General features: G+C 39.4%; 1 protein-coding gene across 1 annotated transcript; it reads right to left on the reverse strand.

The window, feature by feature from the left end:
• Nucleotides 1-3,283: 3,283 nt before the first annotated feature.
• Nucleotides 3,284-12,869, reverse strand: LOC139719692 (peptidyl-prolyl cis-trans isomerase FKBP14-like). Its single transcript, XM_071631090.1, has 4 exons — nucleotides 12,531-12,869; nucleotides 10,037-10,188; nucleotides 8,843-8,976; nucleotides 3,284-3,631 (listed from the first exon to the last, which is right to left on the reverse strand). Exons 1-4 carry the CDS (start codon nucleotides 12,737-12,739, stop codon nucleotides 3,476-3,478), a joined length of 651 nt encoding a protein of 216 aa, XP_071487191.1. The 5' UTR covers nucleotides 12,740-12,869; the 3' UTR covers nucleotides 3,284-3,475.
• Nucleotides 12,870-23,968: the final 11,099 nt, after the last annotated feature.

Consider the following 23,968-nt stretch of genomic DNA (forward strand, 5'->3'; position numbering starts at 1 on the left):
TGCTGTACGAACAAATTCAGAGAAGAGGGAGAGAGGGTAGATGTTGCACCCCTACTAGAGGCTATCCATAGATTCATGGTGTCCTTGTAGCGAAGAAGGGCTAGACTAAAAGGGCGAAAGCCATAGATCCATAGATGACAGGTTCGAGTCCCACTGGTTCCTTTTTTTCCGACATTTATAGTTAATTTACAGATCGGCAGTTGAGATCTTAACAAAATCTCATTTGTAGAGGGAGATGAATTGAAGAAACTCGCACCTGAACCTTCACCCCTATGAATAATATCTTGCTTTCAACTGAATTCAAGGGCTAAACTTGTTTCCCAGAACCCAAGCCCAGTTCACGAAAGGGTGGTTGTCTTCAGAAGCAGAAGTTCTCTGCTGTGATAGCAAGGCCTGACCACTGAAGTCACGCCTTGGACTTTGGTTTCCATGAAGGCTTCTATTCTGGTGGACCTCCTGCCATCAACGCCAAAGGATGGAGCGTATAGCACGCTGGTGGAACTTCTCCAACTGGGTTTCAGATGTTGCCGACAAACCATCTATGCCTCAGAGGATTAGACGCTTAGAAGAAGCGACATCAAGACGACCGCCTTGTGAAGGTTTAGTATTCTATAGCAGAGACATCCAAGGTCATTATGGCTTGCTTTTCTTGAAGGGATGGTATAGAATTGGTGGAGATGAGGATTGGGCTTTAAACTTTTTGTGAGATACATGTAGGCCCTACCAAGAAACCACTTTATGAAATATTACTGAGCATACCATTCTAAGAAGAATTCAAAGTTTATTTGATGAAAATCGGTTTTGAAATAACTGAAACATTAAAAAACAAAGTAAAACAAAGCAGCCGTAATAAAAGGTGGGTCCCAACTTTTATTAGGATTGCTCTATTTTGGATATCTCGGCCATTTAAAACCAGTTTTCATCAGATAAACTTGAATTCCTTTTGGAATTACATCCTCTTTAACATTTCATAAGAGGTTTCTCATTATCTCACCAAAAATGCTCAAAGGCGGAAGTTAGGTCTCAACCAAAACTATACAATCCCTTTAAAGAAAAAGGGGCTGGATTATTATTGTAATATGGTCCACATCTGGAAGTACACACACCACTGAGTGCACTATTCCACTGCCTGACCACCATTTTCATACAGCAAGGACACTTGTAACAAGTAAAATTTGTTATCTCAGTAATTCAAGCTTTGTATTTCTGAGGGGCACCTGATCAAAAGTACTGCAGACTTGCTGATCTGCTACAGACTCTGGACGTGAAGAATTACTTGTTTGGAACGATTGTGCACAGCATACTTTTATACTAACTACTATTTCAGCAATAAAGTGATTAACAAAATACTTCAAAGACAGAAAGCACTGATGCAATTGTGAAAGACGCTTGGGTATGCTACAAAAGTGTTGAAAAAGATGCTACAAAAGTATTGAAAAAGAAAAAGAAAAGCTGCATAACTAGTTCATCAATTGTTCCATTTTCAGTTCTGTCTTGGGACAGATCTTTCTTTCTTGACATAACTCTTTGCTATTTTTTTTTGTATGCACCATTATACACAAAGCACCATGTACCATGAAATATCACAGTAAGCATTTTCTGTTTCTCGAACATTCTTCCTAAACATATTTTCTGTTGCCAACATGTTCTATCCAAAATCTATTCTTAACAAAAAGTCTACCCTTGCTTCTCTGCAGATAATACTAAAAAAATCATAATTTTGCAGGAGTCCACTACACATTCAAAAAAAATCACCATCAGGTCTCACCTGCTAATTACAAAATACATCAGCGTTGAGTTCTCTTGCTCATTGTGCAAGTTAAAAACTGATGACTGGTCTGTCACTTTCATTATAATTTTTTCCTTGACCATACAGCATTTGATATGAAAATAATGAGCACAATGATTGAGCCCAATAATGACCAGTCTATCATAATGATAAGGCTAATCATCAATTTATGAATACATTATCATACCATCACTCACAGAACACAATCCAAATTAATGTAAACATCACATGACAATTCATTTGTCTATGGTGTCAGACTTCTATGAATCTGAGAAAATGTAGAAAATGTTCATCAGGCAAAAAATAAAAATAATACTTTACATTGTACTGCACAAGATTCTTTGCAACGTAGGAATAGACCATTTCTGTAATGTATTCAAAATATAATGCATGCTTTGTTAAAAAAAGACTGCTTTAATAACCAGAAAGCTTGCCAGAGGCTTGCCCTACCTAGCAACAACTGATGATAAAAATGAAAATGATTTGAGTACCTTTGAGTACCTCACCATAATGTATTTCATTCTTAAATTTTTCAGCCATTCTTTTAATTGCCGACGACAGGCAAAGAGTGAGTTCATGCAGAAACTCAGATTCAGTTCACAGAATTAAGAGAAAGCAAAAAACAAATTGCTATAGGTCGTAATCATTATTACATCACCAACAGCACGTATACAATGTATACTAATAGTAGCCCCAATACTGTCAGCTCTCTTCGAAAAAGGTAAGCACTATTTGGGCACCCGTCCCGCTTCACCATGAATAGTCATCATCTACATGTATCCGTAATACCGTGGAAATACATGATTTTTACATTTCCCGGCAGCATTTTTAAATTTCGCGGCAAAACTGAACATTTTTCCATCTCCCAGCGAGACATTTTTACATTCCCCGTTGATGCAATTTTTTGAGATTTTTACATTTACCGGCGATACGTTTTTACATTCTATGGCACCTATCCAGCGTTCTGGGCACTTACTTGTACAGTATCTTACTGCCTGATGAATATTCATGATGAAGCGGGACGGGTGCCCAAACAGTGCTTACCATTTTTTAAAGACCCAATAGCATAGCGATTCATGGGTGGCCTGATTCATTCACTGACCATCAGGGTACAGTGTACATTCACAAAGATTAATCATGAATAGCATTGGTCAGTAAATACAGTACGTGCATCACTCATCGTATGCTCATCGGTAAATGGTTGACTACAGTCTAGATTCTTCAACTGTGTGTATACTTACTGTACGAGCTGAAATTTTCGCGGTGGTTTATTTTTGCGAATTTCGCGAATCGCCTTTGAACCGCAAAAATAACAATGCACGAATAACTAAGTTCAGTTAGACCCTTGCAACTGCGATATTAACAACACGTGAAAATTTCCTCCAAGTAGCAATTCGCGAAAATATCTGTACGCAAAAATTTCAGCTCGTACAGTACACAGAAATCAGTGATAAAACTGTACACAATTCCCAACGTGGATTCTTGAATATATCCAATCCTGGCCAGCCTTACCATGGTATCCCCACGCTACAGAGTCTGTATTGGTCAGGTCACTATGGGCCCTAATCTTCAAAAACAAACAAGAAAACAAACAAACCAAACAAACAAAAAAACTTCCAACTGAAACTCATACGACAACAGTGATGCAGCCACGGAATCTTTCGGAGTACAGCCTGCCGGCAAGACTTAGAACTCGTCATGCTTGGGTCCGGGGAACTCCTTGTGGCTAATCGCGCCATCCTTGTCCTGGTCCATGGAGCTGAACATGTGCTTGATGGCCTGGTCGCGGTCCGGAAAGTCTTCGATTCCTCCCATACCCTGATCCTGGATGTAATTTAGCATCTGTAGGTGATGGAATAACAAGCATTGTAGTCATAGTCACTTTTGCATTAAAAACAAAAACAAACAAACATAAAATTATATATATTATGTCATTTATTTGGATTTTATATTCATAATCGCATAAAAATTGATTAAATTGAATAGATTTCATAGATAAAAAGATAAAAAGATTTCATAAACACAGAGATAATTGTTCACTGGATTTATATGCCATGTCATCTTTTTTTTTTCTTCTTCTTTTTCTTCATGCTGGTGTATGGGAGGTTAGCCCATTAAGTCATGTTCAAGAAAAAACTTGAAAGAAAAAACTTGAAACAAACACACTGCAAAAAGGGCAAAAATTCACGGGAAAACACTATGAAAAATATGTTTACTCATAGTGGTGCAATGTTGACATTTCAGGTATGATGGAACATTGTAAATGGGCATGTTTTTCATGGGACTATAATTGTTGCACCCTTGTACAGAGAGGCAACTTCAGTATGAATGTCTTCCTTGATTTCTACTGCAAGAATGAAATCACCGTCTTATGATATGAGTGTAAACATAGCATTCCTCAATATATTTTGGAACAAAAAGTGGAAGAGGTCCCTCACACTTCATGTGAAGCAGTGCTATCGAAACTCATTCAAATTTCTTCCTCGTTCCAATTGGCTGCAGAAATGGCTCTAATTACTACAAAGTACCAGCATTGTGCTAATAATGGGAATTTTCTAAAGGGAAGAAAAGAGAGAGAAAAAACTTATATGCTGGTGGCAGCCGGCAACTGAATTTTCCCATAACGATGGCAGGATTTTTGGTCATTACAAATTAATGCAGCTTCAATGATAATTTTTTCAATCTGCTTAAACATAAGATTTATTTTTCAAGGTTAGTAAAGAAAGAGTGAATGCTTGTTAGTTAAACAGTGACCACATGACATTTTTTTCCCCCACATAGACCACCAGAATTATTGTTGAGACGGTGGAGACAACATGATTTTTTTTTCGATTTCTAGTCAAGTTAATAATTGACAATATGACAATATGTCGCAATTGACAGTCCATGGTCTTATTCACTGAGTGATAATAGCTCCTCAAAGTGACGACCTCTCAGGCATTGAGTTGTGAAAACATTCATTTGTGGGTCTGCCCATTGAGATTTGAGTTCTCAGGGACTCGGATGAACCTTGAACCGGCTCCAACAAGGGGAAAAAAATCATGTGCATGCACAATCCAAAATTATTAGATCATGTGAATATGATGTGATACAGGTGCATTTCACGGAAGAGATTCCTATATTTGTCCACAAAGAACAATAATAAAACAAAGAAAGTATTAAAATATGAAAAATTCAGTAAAAAAGACAAGTCTAATGGCACAATGGTCACATTCTGACCAAAGCCACCAAGACAATGAGAGGATTATTTAAGGGCAATCACTTGATGAGCCTTCCAACTTGTCAGCCCTTTAAAAAATCGTGAAGACACTCCACTACACTTTTCAACCGTGTTTATAAGAAGATACAAAATCACATAGTGTGCATATCTACATCCTACAAATTAATGATTTATGGCACGCATTAAAACTTTACGTACCACTATAACTCTTCGTGTCTGGCGTGGCCGAAAAATTCGCGGGACGAGATCGTATTGCTCCTGTCAAAGTCTTTGCTGTCAAAAATGTTTTGGACAGCCTGGTTGAGGGTGTCCTCTTGCCCGAGGGTATCGCCCATCCCTTTCCCAGAGAGGAAGACCCTCATCTAAAACCACCAACCAGAGAAAATGCCAAATATGAGTGGTTTGCAGTTACACAGTTTGGTGTGCAATGTGCATGTGAGTTTTCTATGCATTGTTGCTTTTTTTTTTCTTTTTTTTTTTTTTGGAGGTGGGGGGGGGGGTGGTCATTATTCCAATGGTAAAAGAGTTCTACAGACAGGCAGTCCATAGCCTTGCTCACATGTAATTATATTTCACAAATGCTCTAAAGTGCTATGAATTTGTTTTATTTTATTGTTGAGCCATCATAATTGAAGTTGCAATACAGGTACCAGAATTCTAATTCATGAATGGGTATATACCATCATATTTTCAGTCTTTTCTGTAAAGGGTACAGTATATTAGGGATAATGAATATATATTTGTTGTCAACATTCATTGACTTGCGCAGAAAACCAAGAATAAACAAATTTAGGCAAGACAAAATTATGTAAAAGCATAAAATATCATCCACATGAGAAAATTCCAAGTTTAGTCCCAGCCAGGTCTAGCACATCTGCCTAAACCTCTTGCACTATAAACTGACAGCTGATCACATGTTGCAATGCATGTACACAACAAAGCAGAACAAAGAACACTGTGCATGTTGCACACGCATTTGTGCCAACAGTTGCACTTGGCAAGCAGTTGCACATTCCAAAAGTTTCACTTTGTGATGCGAGCAAGATGAATAGTATGATTCAGGTAAGGTAAAGCTTTTGAAAAGCACAGCAAATAGATCTTGGAAAGTGACCAGTTAAATTCCTGTCAACATTAACTGCAACTGCAACAGACACTAGCATACAGCACATTGCTCACAATCTTTTGGATTCAAAGGATTAAGAAACTTATGACAAATTTTGTGAGAAAGAAGGTAAGGTTATAGACAAGACACAAAAGTATAGGCAAAGATGGATACAGAAGTAGGAAATGGGGAGTATGCATATATGGTACCTCTTTTCACCAATGATAATCAACTCTTATAAATACTACGCCATTTTCCTAAAAGCAATTTCATTTCAGAAAAGTTATTTGGCTTGAATCCTGGTAACATCTGGCCCAGCCTGAAGATGCCCCATTAACCTGTTGAGGACGGGCTGATTTTGCTACAACACGCATTTCCCATAGACACTTGCCCAAGTATACTCGGGACTCGTCCTCAATGGGTTAAAAACTCACTGAGCTGCTGGTTGCATTTTGCTTGGTTCTTATCATTTCTGTATTGGCTAGCTACGTGTAGTCTTTCCACAAGGCCCTCTGACGTTGGTTTGGATCATGGAGCATTGTGCATTACATTTCGTAACTACCAAGTAAATTTTGTCTCTCTTCGCTTGCAAGATATCTGTAGGAGCTTTGTTTGTTTCGACTCTTTTCAATAAAATATGTGACCCGCTACAACAAAAGGGTCCTAAAGTCGCTGATGGCTGAGCCGAGAAAATCGGGTTTGAAGTCACATCATCAAAATTGGTCAAAACAACCGGATTTTTGTTTTTGGCATAATTTTGTAGTCTAATGTTTTGTCTATCATCTGGCAAAATTTCGAAGCTAAATCATCAAAGGAAAGGCAAGAAATCAGCATTTTTCTGGGTCATGATTTTCTGACTTTCAAAGTAACAGAAACGTGTCCGAAGATATGGATTTAGCGCCGCAGCTAGACTCCTCCCCTAGCAACGAGGGAATGATCTTATTGGTCAGTGCGTGGCATCCTGATTACTGATTGGTCATGCGTAGACCGCTGGCGCTAAGCTTGAATGAACATCACGGAGGTCGCTAGGAGCATGCCTTCTATTGTCAAGCGGTGAAAACTGACTCGTCTTCCCTTGATCATGATAGCGTCAGAAGGAAAATTTTGAAGGCATTTTTCTTGAAACTCTAATTTCCTCAACCACTTGACATGCACTAATAAAATCATCGATATCTCCGCAACCGAGTGCTTTTATGAGTAAGGCTATATATGAAATTAAAGTAGAAGAGTAAGGGAATAATGTCATGCCATTTTCAGAAAATTGTCCTCCCCCGACTCTCGGATCCTTTTGTGATAGCGGGTCACATATATTCTGTTCAATCTAGTGGGCTTGTGTTCCAAACAGATGTCACAGAGCCTTGTAAAAAGGCTACATAATAATGCTCTGCACGCTGATCTCTAATAATAGTCTGTAATTGATTGGTTCCTTTCCGGAAAAAAGAGGTTGCCACGGCGAGAAATCAGAAAATGATTACAGGTCAAAACCTCCCAACTCTAGTACAATGCAGTCCTCTTGTATGTGTGTGTGTGTGTGTTTGTCTGAGTGCCTGGGTGTGCATGTTATGTCATATTATTTAGCTCAATTACAGATTACTGAAAAATGTGTGGGGATGTTGGAAGAGTTGGTTAGTGAGAAAGGGGGCTTTTGTGGTCTTCTTCTTTTGACAAGAGGCAATATATAAACACACCATTGTATTGATTCATTGCCATATACAGTGCACTCCCATTATAATGAACATGATTATAACAAAGTTATGGTTACAACGAAGTAAAAATTCAGGCCGCAACAATATCCGTGTTTTGTTTTTTTGTTTTTTTTTGTTCGGTTATAATGAAATTTCGATATAACGAAAGAAAACCGCCAGTCCCGAGGACTTTGTTATAATGGGAGTCCACTGTACATGATACACATGATCTCCTTCTCAGGTACTTTTCACCGAACAAAAGGATGTGTACGAGGTGTGTCAGGAAAGGTCCAGGACTGGTGTCATCAACGATTTATTTCAAATCCAAACTTCAAACTGAGAAGTTTCACCTTCAAAGTAATCTATCTGGTGTATGTAACTGTGATCTTAGCTCTCTGCAGACATTAGATTTTTTTTTCTGCATAATTTTATACACACATCCTCTGTTTCAGGTCATTCAGCAAAGAGCACAGAACAACGAACAAACTTGAAGTTTCTGGTACGGCTGGGGAAAACTTTGTCAGAAGTGCTGAGATTGCTGCAGCAAGTGCACGGAGATGAGATGAACCAGACTTGCTGGGGAGAGTCATTATCGGTCATTGCCTCAGTCCTGGTTGTTGAGGGCCTTCCACTCCTGGGGTCATCTTCCACGTCCTTTCGTCCTTCTTCAAGCCTCTTGGACCACTCAAAAACACATGTGCTGCACTTGCTGCTGCAATCTCAGCGCTTCTGATGGAGTTTTCCCCAACCGTACCAGAAACTTCAAGTTTGTTCGTTGTACTGTGCTCTTTGTTGAATGACCTGAAACAGAGGCTGTGTATACATATAAAATTATGTGAAAAAAAAAAATTCTATGGCTGCAGAGAGCTAAGATCACAGTTACATACTGCAGATAAATTACTTTGAAGGTGAAACCTCTCACTTTGAAATCTGGGTTTGAAATAAATCTTTGATGACCCCAGTCCTGGAACTTTTTTGACGCACCTCGTATATCAAGGAGGATGGTATTGGCCTGATTATCCAAGTCTAGAATCAGTGGTACAAACCTCATCCTTTGTAATCTCCTTGTCATCATTCGTATCAATTTGTTTGAAGAGATTCGTGACAGGTGGCTCGTCATTCAGCTGGTGCAGCTCAAAGCGGTAGCCAACATCACGGTCAGGGGGAGGGGCCTTGGTGTCTACGTAAACAGTGAAACAAATACAAATTATAAAAAGAGATGATTTTGATTGCACTGGAGAAATTAGGCACCAATTTGACACTATGAGAGTAAAGTTACAAATCATACACAAACTTAAAGATAAAAGTTTTGGTACCTCAGAAGTTTCCCCGAGATTCCTTGTCTTAGTTTGTGTTTCAGGTTAAAGTACCTTTCATATAACTAACACTGTGAGACTTACTTGCCCCAAAGTGCTCTCATGTCTTAGTAATCATGCAATAATGGTTTCGTACAATACATGTATATTGATTGTCGCGGTGCTGCGTCAAGTCAAACTAATGGCTCGTTCGAATTTTTCAGAGCCCGCTCTGCTCTGGTACGAAACCATTATTGCATGATTACTAAGACATGAGAGCACTTTGGGACGAGTAAGTCTCAGTGTTAGTTATATGAAAGGTACTTTAACCTGGAACACAAACTAAGGCAAGGAAACTTCGGGAAATTTTTGAGGTACCAAAACTTTATATTATCTTTAAAACTTCTCCAAAACTACCTGTAAAGCAACAAGAACAAATGTATACGTGGAATTCATTTGCCAACTTCTCATTGTGCTCTGTCGAATACAGCATTTGGAGACGGAATCGTTGAAATTTTCATGGAATCAATCTATCCTTGAAAATAAAAATCACTTTAATTTTGAGCAGTTCAAATTAAAGATATATTCATTTATTGTTTGCTATGAAAAGAAAGCAAGATTTCTTTGTCCACCTAGTATTGTGGACTGCCAAAATATACCTGCACTTACGGCAGTAATTCTGTGCAACAGTACATCACACATTCTTGCCCACATTCTGGATTTCATGTTGGGTGATTTGCATGGGCCTACACTAGCCACCACTTATAAGTGCTAGCCCCGCGACGGGATAAAAAGTTGTCTCCTGACCCCTCCCGATTAAATGGGGACCACTGTAAGATTATGAATTGATCAGTTTCCACTAGTGTGTGTTTACTTGATCTATCTATATCAACAAAGCTCATGTCAATGTTGGAGTTAGGGATTAATACTGAGGGTGGGGCATACTTGGAAGGGCGTGGTTGGCAGTCAGTTCGCCGGCTGGTATCAGGACCTCTCTCTTCTCCTTGAGACACATCCCCTCCACTGCTAAGTGCCAGCCCTTCATGGCCGTGCTTGCCTCATCATGGAGCCGGAAGTAGACTGGGCCCTTGTTCATTCTGTGAATAATGTGATATCAGATAATGTGATTCAGTTTCAACTTTTATAGGCAATTAAGTTGCAAATGCAATGTGAACTTTACTTGTACACTAAACTCACCTGGTATGTTTTGAAAGACAACAGTGTTCTATAATCAAGTGTTTTGAGGTAGTGTAACCACTGTGCGAATGAACTCATCGGTTACAAACTTAACACTAAGTAACAGTGGCATGATAATTTTGAAAGGATTATACTCACATTCAACTAACCCCCTACACTGCTTCCAGCCATTCCTGAATAATCAATCAACAATAATACAATAGTTCCATCTTCGAAAAGATCATAATCCGTTACATGAATAAATCCAGCTCATCCATCCACTTAATTATGCCTTCATAGCTCTTTGATTATTATTAAACCTTTGCTGCTAAGTGGAAATGACATACATTGTACTTAACTCGTTGAGGACGAACTGATTTTGCTACAACACACATTTCCCATAGACGCTTGCCTGAGTACTCGTGACTCGTCCTCAACAGGTTAATACATGTGTATCCATCATTCTGAACTATAAAACATTTATCTACTTGCTGTCTCATCATTTCAACATTGTCAGCTATCCATCATTGCTGGTTTGACCATCAACAAACATTCGACACACCTGTACAATGTACATCTGAGACAGCCAACCAACATTCCAAGTAAAGATTGTTATCACACACAGTCATAATTTCAATGAAGGCTTGAACCAATTTATATCATGTAAGCTCTAACAGCACTGCCATAATACTAAAGTTTACAAGAGTATACTGCAGCATCATTCTGCAGAACAGTTAGATCTACTGATTTATATGAAAAGTTCTCTAGCTGCACCCTCCCCCATTCTGTCTCCTGAAAGGCCAGGCCTCCAGTACAGTTGACAAGTCAAGTGTGACAAATCCCACCCATGACTGACCATGTCTGACCACAGGGAATGGACATTACATGTGATGCCGATCGGCATCATTGTGAACTCTGTGGGGAGTTTATCTGAAATGCAGGGCTGCCAACTCTCACGCAATCAGCGTGAGACTCACGCAATTCAACCAATTTTGACTGTCTCACTCTGATAAACGAAATCTCACGCTAAACCCCCAAAATGGAATGTAAAAAATAAACATATCTCTAAATTCTCTGATATTCCGAATATCAATATGCCCATGCAAGCCCAAAAGTTTCGAGATTTTCCTGCGCGGGTGTAAAGCTTAACCAATCGTTTTCGGTTCGCGCGCAAAGACGAGCTATTCGATTACGATTGGTTTCTACCTATAGTTACGTGAACGTAGCTTGTACTTTTGGCAAATTACAGTACTACAATGTAGTACATGTATGGCTATGACGCGTGCTTTACATTGCTTTACATACAATGTACACAGACTATGAGAGAATACGTTCGTACAGCTGTAACTGTAAGTACGTACGGCCGCACAGCAGGCCGCCGCACACACGTACCAGGCGCTCAAAGTATAGCAGCCCCGGCCCAGAGGATCTTTCTTTCATCACATTTAGATGAGAGTGAGACTTTCATTCCTTCATCGTGCTGCTTGCATGTATGTATGTATGTATGTATGTACGTATGTATGTATACGTTCAAATCATGACTAAAGTATGCATCAGATTGCACCATGTAAAATGTAAAATTGTCAAAGCTCCCTACCGTGGAAGGGGGACACACCCCTTCCACACCACCACCCCCCCCCCCCCCCCCCCCCCCCCCCCTCGGTCGCTTCGCTCCCTCGCAATGTCTCACTCCGAACTCTCACTCAAGGTTGGCAGCCCTGGAAATGTAATTTTTACAACATTTAACCTCAAAAAAAGCTACAGATTATCTTCAAAATTATCATTGAACACTATTCAATTTAATTTCAATTTATTTCACAAAACATTCAATTTTTCAAATTTCATTAGGGTTAAAATCTCAAAGGGGAATAGCAACTGGGCCACAGAAACATCGGTAAAGTTTATTTCTTGACCGATAACTCGGCCCCGTATATTAAACGTACATTGTACGCCTAGCATATCGCGGCTGGCGACCCACTGTTAAAAGTCCGGAATGCCCTGCAATGCAATGCCTGGCAGTCGACATGGTCGATACGCTGTCAAATTTATTTAATAAAAGTTAAATTTTATGTCATTTTAAAACTGGTCGTCTTAACCCACGCAGTAAATTGTGCCATTGGCTGAGATCAATTTAACGTGCCACATCATATCATGGGTGTTTCTGAAAAACTATCTAGAAAACTGTTTCGAAGTATGGTCATACCGAAGCATAATAATTTAGCATGGTCATGATGACATGTGAAAAGATTTGGCGGATACGTACGTGCTGTCGAACTCCTCGGCGCCCGCTGCGTCGGGCAAGAAACCCGTGTAGGTGACGGTGACATAGTCGCCGGCATTGGCCTGTCGCGAACACATTTCTGGCTTGTAAAGGACATTGATATTAATGTCTTCTTGTCCTGTCTCTTCTTGGGAAGACAATTCGCCAAGTGTTAGTAATAGAAGAACGCTGTATACCCACTGTCTCGTCATTTCTCCCTTGGGTTTTTATCACAACTTGGGTTGACTGTATAATGTGGCCTGGACTGGTGAACGGTAGCTAGCTCACGCACTATTAAAACACATGCGACAGCACCTGGCTCTTCTTCGCTTCGCTTCCCCCACCGGCACCTATCGTACCATGATCGTGCACACACCGCACCCATGTGCAACCAGTGCAACCCATCAACTAGACAGAAAGATCCGTCTGTCCGGAGGACTCTTTTATATTTTGCCATTAACGCTGTCCTCCGTAGACAGACGGAAGGTTGCAGTACCCATTGCTGTGTGGATGTTCTTAACCACTGTCTCTATGGAAAATTGGGTGAGGTACCTCACCCTTCTCGATTGCGTCTAATTCACGGCCCTAGGTCGGCAAATTTAAGCTTGTATGGTGAATTAATTTTTTTAAGAATACGTTACACTCACCAGATTAATGAATAATCCAACATTTTATGAGAATTTTCAACGTAAAACACAGCCTGTCGCGTCGTCACATTCAAACTGCAGAAACATACACTATGAATCTATTAGCCAATCACATGCGAGGTAGTTTCTACGTGTTTGTTTTACTAAAACACGTACCTCGCATGTGATTGGCTTAGCAATTGTTACAGATTCAAAATGGCGACTTACTGCTCGCGAACGGCGATGTTGCGATATCGATAAAATTTCTGCATTATAACCGAGGTTATGTGAGTATTTCGATTGCACAATGTGAGAAATTTATCCCAAATATTGCTGCATAATGTGTCATGTCATGTCATACTTGTTTGAATGTAAAAAAAGCTGTCTGAAATTTGGTTTATCGTAACGTTTGATCTGTGCGCGACTGCTCCACACAGGAGCCGCAATCATTGACTTCGGTCTGTATACGGAGGGGATCCGTGAAGCCAGACGCAGTCTCCGCGGAACATTCCCCGACGGACAGATACAGACCGATCTTTCGGTCAACCCATCAACTAGTCATCATTCTTACCCCATAGGATTATTTTACACACTGGCACTGCACTGGGGCGTGTCGGATAAAAGAACAATGCAAGTGGCAAACTGGCTGAGGAATGTTTGTACACGTGTTCAATCTTCAAATCAAGGATCGGAAGGGAAGGGTTACTGTACTAGTACATGTACGAGGGCCTCACATTATTTCTTCAGACCATGAACTGAGAACACAATAGGCGGTTTTCATATGCATCATATACCCATTTTTTTTTTTTAAACATATAAATGCTCTCACAGACTGTGGCATCCCGTGTCCATTATTGTATTGCATTTTGTAGTGAGCCATTCTCCTCGATAAAAACAAAAGAAAATTAGCTAATATCCATGGGTTGGGAGATTTCTTCAATAGGCGTCTTCACATCAGCCCTATGTTTCGAAATAGCGCGCTATTTCCTGACTTGGGAAATTAGAAAATATCTCGAGCTTGGATTTTCATCGGGCTAATGTGAAAACGCCTAGTGTCAACCGAAACATTCTTGAGGAATAGGGGGAAATTTCTTCATCTTAGTGTTTCATGAACTCCCGCATGCATTGTGAAAACAATGATGCAATTGAGTGTGCTTGCTCATTAAATAGGGTTTACATCTACGCCTACACCAGCAGGCCCTACTTAACTTGTGTTAGGCCGTAGATGTTTCTTAATGGAATTCAGCACAGTTAAAGTTTGTTGGCCGGTTTAATAACGAGTCGTTTGCTCGTTAGGAAAATACTGCACAAGTAACCCGAAAATATATAGCTTGATTACAATATCGAGATTATGTTTTGATCTAATTTTCTACTTCATCGAAATAAGACTTCTCTTACTTTTAGAAGGCATGGAGAATTATATTATGTCTCATTTATCTCAGCTAGTAGTCATATTGCAGAATGTGTCATTTTTATTCACAATTTTGTTTTTGTATCAAATACTCCTATAGGCCCTATAATTATTCATATGTCTATATAATTGTTGTTGACATTGACATGCATGGATCTTATAAAGTTTTGTACGTTCCTTTTGCTGTGAATGTGATTGATAAAATAAAATGAATCGAAATTTGGGATCGACCATTTACCGGTAATAGATTGCATTGTTGTTTGCATCTTTATCTGCTTGTGTTTTTGTGTTATGTTTTGTGTTATGTTGTGTTATGTTTTGTTGGAAAAAGAAGAATGAAAATAAATGAATTGAAATTGAAATATTGTTGGGGAGTAAACTGTTTAACCCTCTGCGAGCCACATTAACTTCCTATCCGTAAGTATATGTGTGTGAAACATAATACAAATTTGACTCATTGGCACAGATGAAAGGGTTAATGACCGTAAACTCGCATCTAATTGCTGAAAATCCGGAAATGTAAGACGCCATACCCGATAAAACTATAGTATAGTGTTTGAATTATCATTCAGGGGCGGATCCAGGAATTCCGTTAAAAAAAAAGGGGGGGGGGCAACAAGATTTCTAGTGCTACTTTCGGGTTTGATCTCATTTTTCCCCCTTTTTTTTTCTTTTGCTTTAACAACAAATAAAGAGGGGCGCGCCTGGTACGCCCCCTCTGGGTCCGCCACTGTCATTAACCCTTTGTATGATTTGAGTGCCAATTGCCACTAAAAACAAACAAACAAAACAAACAAATAAAAAAAAAACCATTATAGCACCCGACTTCAATTAACCCTCCGAAAAAAAGGTACGACAGGAGAAACCGAGCACACCATGCGGACTGCAGTATGTGTGGCAAGCCTGTTGGGCTTAAAGGGATCTATAGTTTTGGTTGAGACTTAACTTCAGGTTTTTATCATTTTTTGGTGAGATAATGAGAAACCTCTTATGCAATATGAAAGAGCGTGTAATTCCAAGAGGGATTCAATGTTTATTTGATGAAAATTGCTTTTGAAATGGCCGAGATACATATGTATATCCAAAATAGAGCCATCTTATTAAAGTGTGGGATCCACTGCTATTACGATCGTTTTGTTTTACTTTGTTTTTGGATGTTTCAGCTATTCCAAAAACGATTTTTACAACATAAACTTTGAATTCCTCTTAAAATGGTATGCTCTGCAATATTTCATAATTTCTTGGTATCTCGCAAAAAAAAAAAAAGTTAAAGCCCAATTTTCATCTCTACCAATACTGTACCATCCCTTTAAATATGAAACTTAGATACATTATGTGCATAAAGGGAATTCAGCAATAGTGCAGGCATCAGCAAAATCTGAGGAAAAATTGAACAAGAGTTGTAAATTTTTATGTTCCCCGGTGCCGTCAATGCTAGATCAGAAGATTTAAATATTGTCACGCGAGAGGGGGGGGGGGGGGGGGGGGGGGAAGAAAGAAATTAATCCTTCTGGCTGCCACTAATACAAATGTGACATGGGGAGTCGGAGACCTATAATCATACTAAATTGCTGCCACCAGTTAATCTTTGAGAGGAATTAACAAACCTTATTCAGGAGTGTTCTACTACTCCAGTTATCAATGTTATGACAACACTGTTACACTAACGAGAGTCTGACCGTTATCTGATCGTGAGGATGGTAATGTCATTGTCACTGAGCATGTTCGTTCGAACCGAGTGTTTTGAGTACCTGCTACAACACCATGATCACGTGATCTCAAACCGCGCGAACTACCTGATTCGTACATCACAATGAGCTAGCTACGCGTATGTGCAGAACTGTGGAGTGTTGATCAACACTGACTGTCAATGTCAAAGAATCGTGTTATTTCCTCAGTATGGTAAGTAGACTGTGATATTTGTATGCCTATTTGTGAATGATTATTTCCAGACTATGATAAGCTATGGACTCAATTCATTCTCTATAAATTAAGGAATTTACGTACTGATACTGGTGTTCTTGTAGCTATCGTCAATCACTCACTGACACTGCACTGCACATAGAGTCTACATCATACACTGCACTCACGTCATACAAGTTATCCTTTGACGCAGGCTCAAAATCTAGAACAGTGTACTAACGTGGAATACACCTTTATTCAATGCGCACATGACAAACACGACCTCACTCTCTATATCACTGTACATCCATACATCTTCCTAGGTCTCCTAGTAGCATTTCTACATAATTAGGTAACTATCAACTGTAGATGTTGAATTGTTATATAGATGTAGCACGAGTTGTTCAATCGATGACTGTCGTTTTCTCGAAGTCTACGAGGGTGGTTTGGTATCTTTGCATGTATATAACCGACAACTAATTTCCTGTACCATACTAATCTGCACCATTCTACATCACCATTCATTCTGCCAACAACTCCTCATTACTGTAGACACACCGATATCATAACTAGACTTAACTTTACAAGCACTTCACAAACACAACTCAAACTCAACAGCTTCACATTCACGTGTGTATCGGACAAGGGAAATAAATCATTGACTGAGAATTTGGGTAACAGTTCAGCGGAACTTTAATTCCGGAGGCAATCTCAACTTCCTCCATCAATTAAAACAATCATCAATGATGAATTCATTTTACACAATATAGTATTTTGAGATAGAGCCATGTCGAGAATATGAGAGCCATGTCAAAAATATGAGAGCCATGTCAGCGTACACCTTATAATAACTACAGGATACCTTATAATCTCTATAACCCTATCTGTTATAAGTTAAATCTTCCATACACTTCCTATACTTTCAGTCATTTTATCCCCACACCTGAAATAATAACTAGATATTTCCCTATCAATAAAAACTACATTTATACTCCGTAGAGTTGTATTGGGTCGATGTAATTGTTCATGCTCTTAAACCGACAAACTACGCTCCACAATGATTCCAGGATCATTGGTTCTTATCTGGCGTAACTAGCTTGACTTTATGCGTTATCCTCTGTAACCCATGTTACATAAACCATCACGTCCCAGCCAATAAAGTATCCAACCTAATAAAATTGTAACCCCACACATCACGTTCTGCCTTATACCAAATTCCAGATCCACGTTCCCCCTCTTCTCCGAGCAATAAAACCAAATAACCACTCCTAGCTTCTGACCCCACTCACTATGTCGGTGCGAGCCTAGCTAATAACCGGTACACCTTCAACTCCAGAATTATCTATACAGCCTCAGGAACTCATCCCCTATATAGACAATTATTCAGGCTAACAACATAAAAAGCTTTCCTCTAGGCAATCACAGTTCGTATACTAACTTGTGGCCTCGGCCCTCACTGTCTGAGCTTGTCAAGTAAGCAACAGCAAATACATAACGACAATACTTCTTATTCCTAACTGTTACCCCTAACCCTTACCATTATTATTCCATTTTATATCACGACTCCTGACATACGGTACTCAATGACTGACCTTCATCAGACATGACATAACTTACTACTAAGCTCTACGAGCATTTTCTTGTCATTGTTTCTACTACCATCCAAGAGAAATTTAATAACTGAACACCAACTAGAATTCTATATGAAAAACAAAAACAACTAACAACTAACTCCAACTACCTCAATCACGTAGCAACGGACAACCTCACATATTTCTATAAGATATCATCATCAATGTATCCGTCACTGATATAATCGCTCATGACTGGAATTTCTACAATTTATACCGACACTGGAGAATATCCTCTCTAGAATTCTATCACATAGCATATTATTAGCATTGACATATATCTGGTTGCTGCATCTGTTTATAACATATCTCTGTTTTGTGGCATAAGCAACGTACGGTGTTCACCAAATTCTCATTAACATTTCTAGTTGTTGACAAAGCAACAGTGTGTACATTTAATAATTAGACAACAATAACATATTTGATTCGTTTGTTGCATAATGCAACGGGATGTACGCTTGACCTAACGTACCAACTACGTCACTGCTGAACGCAGCACGTAAGTAACCGTCATGGCTATTTAATTTGCGATCTATGAAATGTTTGGTGTAAAGCCCTACAAAAGAAAAGAAGAGAGAATTCCCAATAAATGTATAAATGTACCAAAATACGAGACTTCTCATGACTTAATCATTTCTGTTGACTTGCTATATTTTACGTACTGTCACGTATCCACTTTGCAAAATACACAGAATAGACAACAAAATATTCCACAAATTCTATCTCTTCATCACTCAATCAAATTATTCCATAAAAGCTTTAACAGAGTTTCTTGTCATAGTTCTGACTGCAAAATCAAATACTTGCTATCTTATATTTTATCTGTATAATTATATGCACTGACAATAATCCTAACAGCAAAATATATGAGGACATTTCTACTCACGTTGAAAGGGGATTCGCTAACTGTAGGGAGAAATGGGAAAACAATTCAACTGTTTAAATCTGTTTAGAGGCTGTAGTCTGTTTTCTTCTTCTTTCTCTTCTAACTGTACCAAACGCCTTATCTCTCGACAAGACAAATTTTCTCGTTCAGGCGACCCCTTTATATACCCTCGGGCCGATCCGAAATTACCATTGGTGCAATGTTATGTAATACGACACCCGCGAACTAATTAATATTTATGGGGAACAAATTGCGCACGCATCGTACTTGTACTGCGGGAGATTCAAATCTACCATGGGGAATCTGGTGTTGAAATAACAAAAACTAGTATTTATCCTGAAAATATCTTGCTTAATAATCATAATTGTTGTAAGAAACAACTTCAACCCATTCAATTTATTATAACACTCATGAATATGGATTTCACATTTGGCGTAACTCGAGATCGTTATACTGCGTAAATACCAGTCCCACATATGGAATTGTCTGTATGGCTGTCACATGAACATCACATGAATTCTCGTCTTCTCGTGGAAGACTGTACTCTTTTCTCATCTTTAAACAACGGGCCTCTGTATAATCTATCAGTTCAAAAACAGATTGCATTCTGTCACTCGAAATTAAGAAAAATCAGGTCACTTTTATGGGGTGAAGTACCGTCTTCGCACACCGTACATATACAATACATGGCTATGTAGTAACATTACAGGGAAAACAAGGTCACCTTGACCTTTCGTGGTACTTTGTGTGTGTGTACACTGATCACTCAGAACGCACTTACCTATCTCTTAATGCTTTAGAATTTAGAAATGAATCAGGGGGGGGGGGGATCTAAAAAAAATGAATTTAGTCAAAGATTGAGGGGGTTTCCTTCACACTACCCCTTCACCACAAGTCGATGTCCCCATCGACAGCATTCAGACATTAATTTACTACTGTATCATACACTGGCTCTTCTCATGTCAATATAATTCAACAGGCTCTTTTACAAACAGATTTTCTCAACATATTTGGCTCTTCTCATATCAATATAATTCAACAGGCTCTTTTACACACAAATTTCCTCAACAATCTGGCTCTTCTCATTAAAACAAATAAAATTCAGAATATGTACACATCCAGGTCCATATACATGTAGATCTAACACATTGGAAATACGACTGCATGAGCGCAATACACTTTCGTACATCTGTATAATTTCTCTGAATCATTAACCACAGCTTCCTTATCTCCTCGACTTTCTCAAAAATCATCAGAAAGTATACATTCACCAGATTTAGCCTGACTTCATTCACTGAAGAATTTACATTTCCTCAGCATAACTTTGCACAATAAGACAACTTTTTACAAACTGCCAGAATAACTCCTGTGTTCAGTATTAAAATAATTATTCACACAACACCAGTACCTCTTCCTATGATACTCCTAGTATCCTGACACTACTACCCGAAATGGCAGTCAATATGATTTTAAGATAGATAATGTCATAGAACTAGAACACCACAATCGAACCAGATTTTTGTACATTAACATACACTTTTGAAATTATTGGAATTATCCTATACTACACATTTCATTTACAACTCAATCAACCAATCAAAAAAATGCATCTATTGATCATCTGATGAGGACAACTTATTTACACTAGCACGCAACGCTTAGTCCTCATTTGAGAGTGCGGGTGCCTCAGGTCTGCTCGTTTCCACAGTTCTCTTAACAAGTTCGATGTTTCCATTGACTTCCTTGTAGAAGCTTGCATGCACTGTGATTTTCGTTATTCTTCTGAACCCTCTCTTCATTTTCTTGATCCTTATGATTACTTCATCTTCACCTTCGCTATCCCCAGTGTCCCCAACAACATAGTATGGCCTCTTTTTAGTGGTTCTGCAAGTGCTGCATGAACTAGCGCTGCTGGTACTGGCACAGTCCCAGTCGTTGTCTGACCCGAATAACTCGAGTTCTGCTTCCTTACGTTCATTACTCTTCTGATTCTTCTTCTCTTTAGGTGTAGTGTCACTTGTAGTGGCTGTCGCTGTTACCGTCGCTGTGATGTTCTGTGTTGGTTTCTTCTGTGTGTTGGGTGTTGTTGGTTTCATTTGTGTTGCTTTGACTTGTGTCACTGTCAATTTCTTCTTTAGTTCTGTCTCTGTAGACTTCTTCATCTGTGTCGTTTCTGTTTTCTTCTTTTGCGTAGCCTGTACGGGTGTCGTTGACTTCTTCTTTTGTGTAGCCTGTACGGGTGCTGTTGACTTCTTTTGTGTTTTCTCTGGTGTTTGCTTCACCTGTGTTGTTGTTGGTTTCTTCTTTTCACTCACAAACTTTGGCGTTGCTTTACTGTAACTGAGATACTCAACTTGCTCTGTTTGGGTAGAGTGTTTTTCCTCATAGTGTTTCAGCATCAACATTCTTGTCTCCTCTTCTTTTCCACAGACACGGCACTTGAGTGTTAGTTGGGTGGCATGGCGAAATTTGAGATGAAACTGGTAATCCGCCATTGTCGTGAAGCGCTCCCAGCAACTGGGCTGATCGCAGGATATCATCTGTAATAAAGCAAAATTAGAGAGACACACCCTTCCATCAGAATACTGTAATAGGTTAACCAACATTATGCACTGTCTCTGTATCTAATAGGTGGATTTCTGTTCCTGTCTGGATTACGTCTCACACTGTGATTCAACCAGTTGGCTAGCGGCACGCCTGTATACAGCTTGAGTCTGTCAATGTGAACGACCTTGGGTTTCCCCTTTACTGACTGTTGGATACGATACACCACATCGCAGAGTTTAGTGACCACCATGAATGGCCCCTTCCAATGGAAAGTAAGTTTTGGGCTCACTCCTCTCTTTCTTGTTGGTTCATAGAGCCACACCCACTGTCCTACATCAAAACTACGAAATACTGTGTTTCTGTCATACTGGTTAGCTTGTCTGTCAGCAGCAATTCCTAATTTCTCTCGTGCTCTTTCATGTGCTTCTTGTAAGTTTTCTCTAACATCTGTCACATAATCTTGTTCTTCTGAATTTGCAGGTACTGGAGACTGTAGCATCAAGTCAACTGGCAGTGTGATCTCCCTTCCTAACATCATGAGAGCAGGGCTTTCTCCAGTAGACTCCTGTACTGCAGATCTGTATGCAAGCATGGCGAATGGAATCTTGTCATCCCAGTCTCTCTGTTCTTCTTCTGGATCAAGCAGTGATTTCAGTATGCTGAGCAAGGTATGATTGAAACGTTCTATGAAGCCGTCTCCCTGTGGGTGTAGAGGGCATGTTCTGGTTTTCTTGATTCCCAACATCTTACACATCTCTGCTACTACTTTAGATTCAAAATTTCTGCCTTGATCACTGTGAATTTCTTTTGGAATTCCATAACGACAGATGAATTCCTGTACCAGTACTCTAGCAACTGTTTCTGCCTCTTGGTCTGGTATTGGAAATGACTCGATCCACTTGGTAAAATAATCACCAATAACAAGAATGTACTTATTCCCACAATCTGTTTCTGGTAATGGACCTAGAATATCCATAGCTACTCTTTCTAACGGAGCACCAACTCTGTATTTCTGTAACGGAGCTCTGTTCCTCTTAGGGGGATTCTTTGTTCTTGCACAAACATCACATCTTTTTACCCACAGTCTGACATCAGCAGCAAGGCCAACCCAGTAGTACCTTCTCTGTACTTTATGAAGCAACTTGTTCACTCCAAGATGTCCTGCTGTGATGGAACTGTGTAACTCTTGTAATATAGTAGAACGCATTGACTTGGGAAGTACAATTTTCCATGTCACTTCTTTCCCTTCAGCAGATTCCCATTTCCTCATGAGAACTCCTTCCTGTATCTGTAATAAGTTCCAGTGCACCCAATATGTCTTGGTTGCAGAAGAAAGATGTGAAATTTCCTTCCAGCTAGGTCTATTTTCACTTGTCTCTTTCCACCTCAGTACATGCTTTATATCACTGTCTTCTAACTGTGCCTGTCTGATCTCGTCATTAGAAATCAATGAGAAGTTAATGGCTTGAATCTTCTCAAAATTCTGATGCTTTGCTGTCATGTTGCCTAATGACTGCTCACATCTGTTATCATCTTCCTATATATACAATGATAATCCATCAAAATAGTAACACCAACTATCCAACAAATTGTAACACAACACTTAATTTATTACTGTACTGTTACTTCTATACGTTCCTCCAATCAGATTCTACGAGGCATCATCTCTGTTTGCATCATCGCAGAAGTTCACTCCGTCAGACCAACTGTTGTCGGAATAAGCAAACTAGCATCATATCACAGCACTCTTTTACACTGCTTGCAAGGTCGCCGTGAAAGTCCATCTGCATTGGAATGGGATCTCCCAGGTCTGTGCTCAATGGTAAGTTGATACTGTGTAATTACTTCTAACCATCTAGCTAACTGTCCCTCTGGATCTTTAAATTCTAACAGCCAACGTAATGCACTGTGATCTGTTCTCACTGTTACTCGCTGTCCATAGAGATAGTGTCTGAAATACTTTAGAAAGTACACCACAGCTAAAAGTTCACGTCTGGTGACACAATAATTCTGTTCTGCTCGATTTAGAGTCTTGCTTGCATAGGCGATTACTCTCTCATTTCCATCTTGCTCCTGAGAAAGCACAGCACCTATGGCATAATTACTGGCATCTGTGTCAAGAATGAAATCAATGTCAAGTTGGGGATAGGCTAGAATTGGAGCTGTCGTCAGCATCTCCTTCATTGTTTTGAATGCTTCATCACACTCTGATGTCCATATGAACGGCTGTTCCTTCTTGGTCAGATTGGTCAGAGGTTTGACTACGTCAGAGAAGTTGAGAATGAATCTCCTGTAATAGGATGCTAATCCTAGAAAACTACGCACTTCTGTCTGGCTGGTAGGTGTCCGCCATGATTTCACAGCTTCAATTTTGGCTGGATCTGTCTTTACACCATCAGATGACACGATATGCCCCAAGTAGAGTACTTCTGTCTGGA

This window comes from Diadema antillarum, unplaced genomic scaffold, assembly GCF_040938485.1.
Source record: "Diadema antillarum isolate AM-2024a unplaced genomic scaffold, OU_Dant_1.0 scf00000113, whole genome shotgun sequence".
Lineage (NCBI taxonomy): Eukaryota > Metazoa > Echinodermata > Echinoidea > Diadematoida > Diadematidae > Diadema > Diadema antillarum.

What these genes read in the sequence shown, in the direction of transcription:
- LOC139719692 (XM_071631090.1), bottom strand. Translation starts at nt 12,739, where the DNA reads ATGACGAGACAGTGGGTATACAGCGTTCTTCTATTACTAACACTTGGC. An exon ending in GCCGAGGAGTTCGACAGCAC is followed by an intron (nt 10,189 to 12,530) that starts GTACGTATCCGC and finishes CATTATTCACAG; the next exon opens with AATGAACAAGGGCCCAGTCT. An exon ending in TGCCAACCACGCCCTTCCAA is followed by an intron (nt 8,977 to 10,036) that starts GTATGCCCCACC and finishes CTGTTTACGTAG; the next exon opens with ACACCAAGGCCCCTCCCCCT.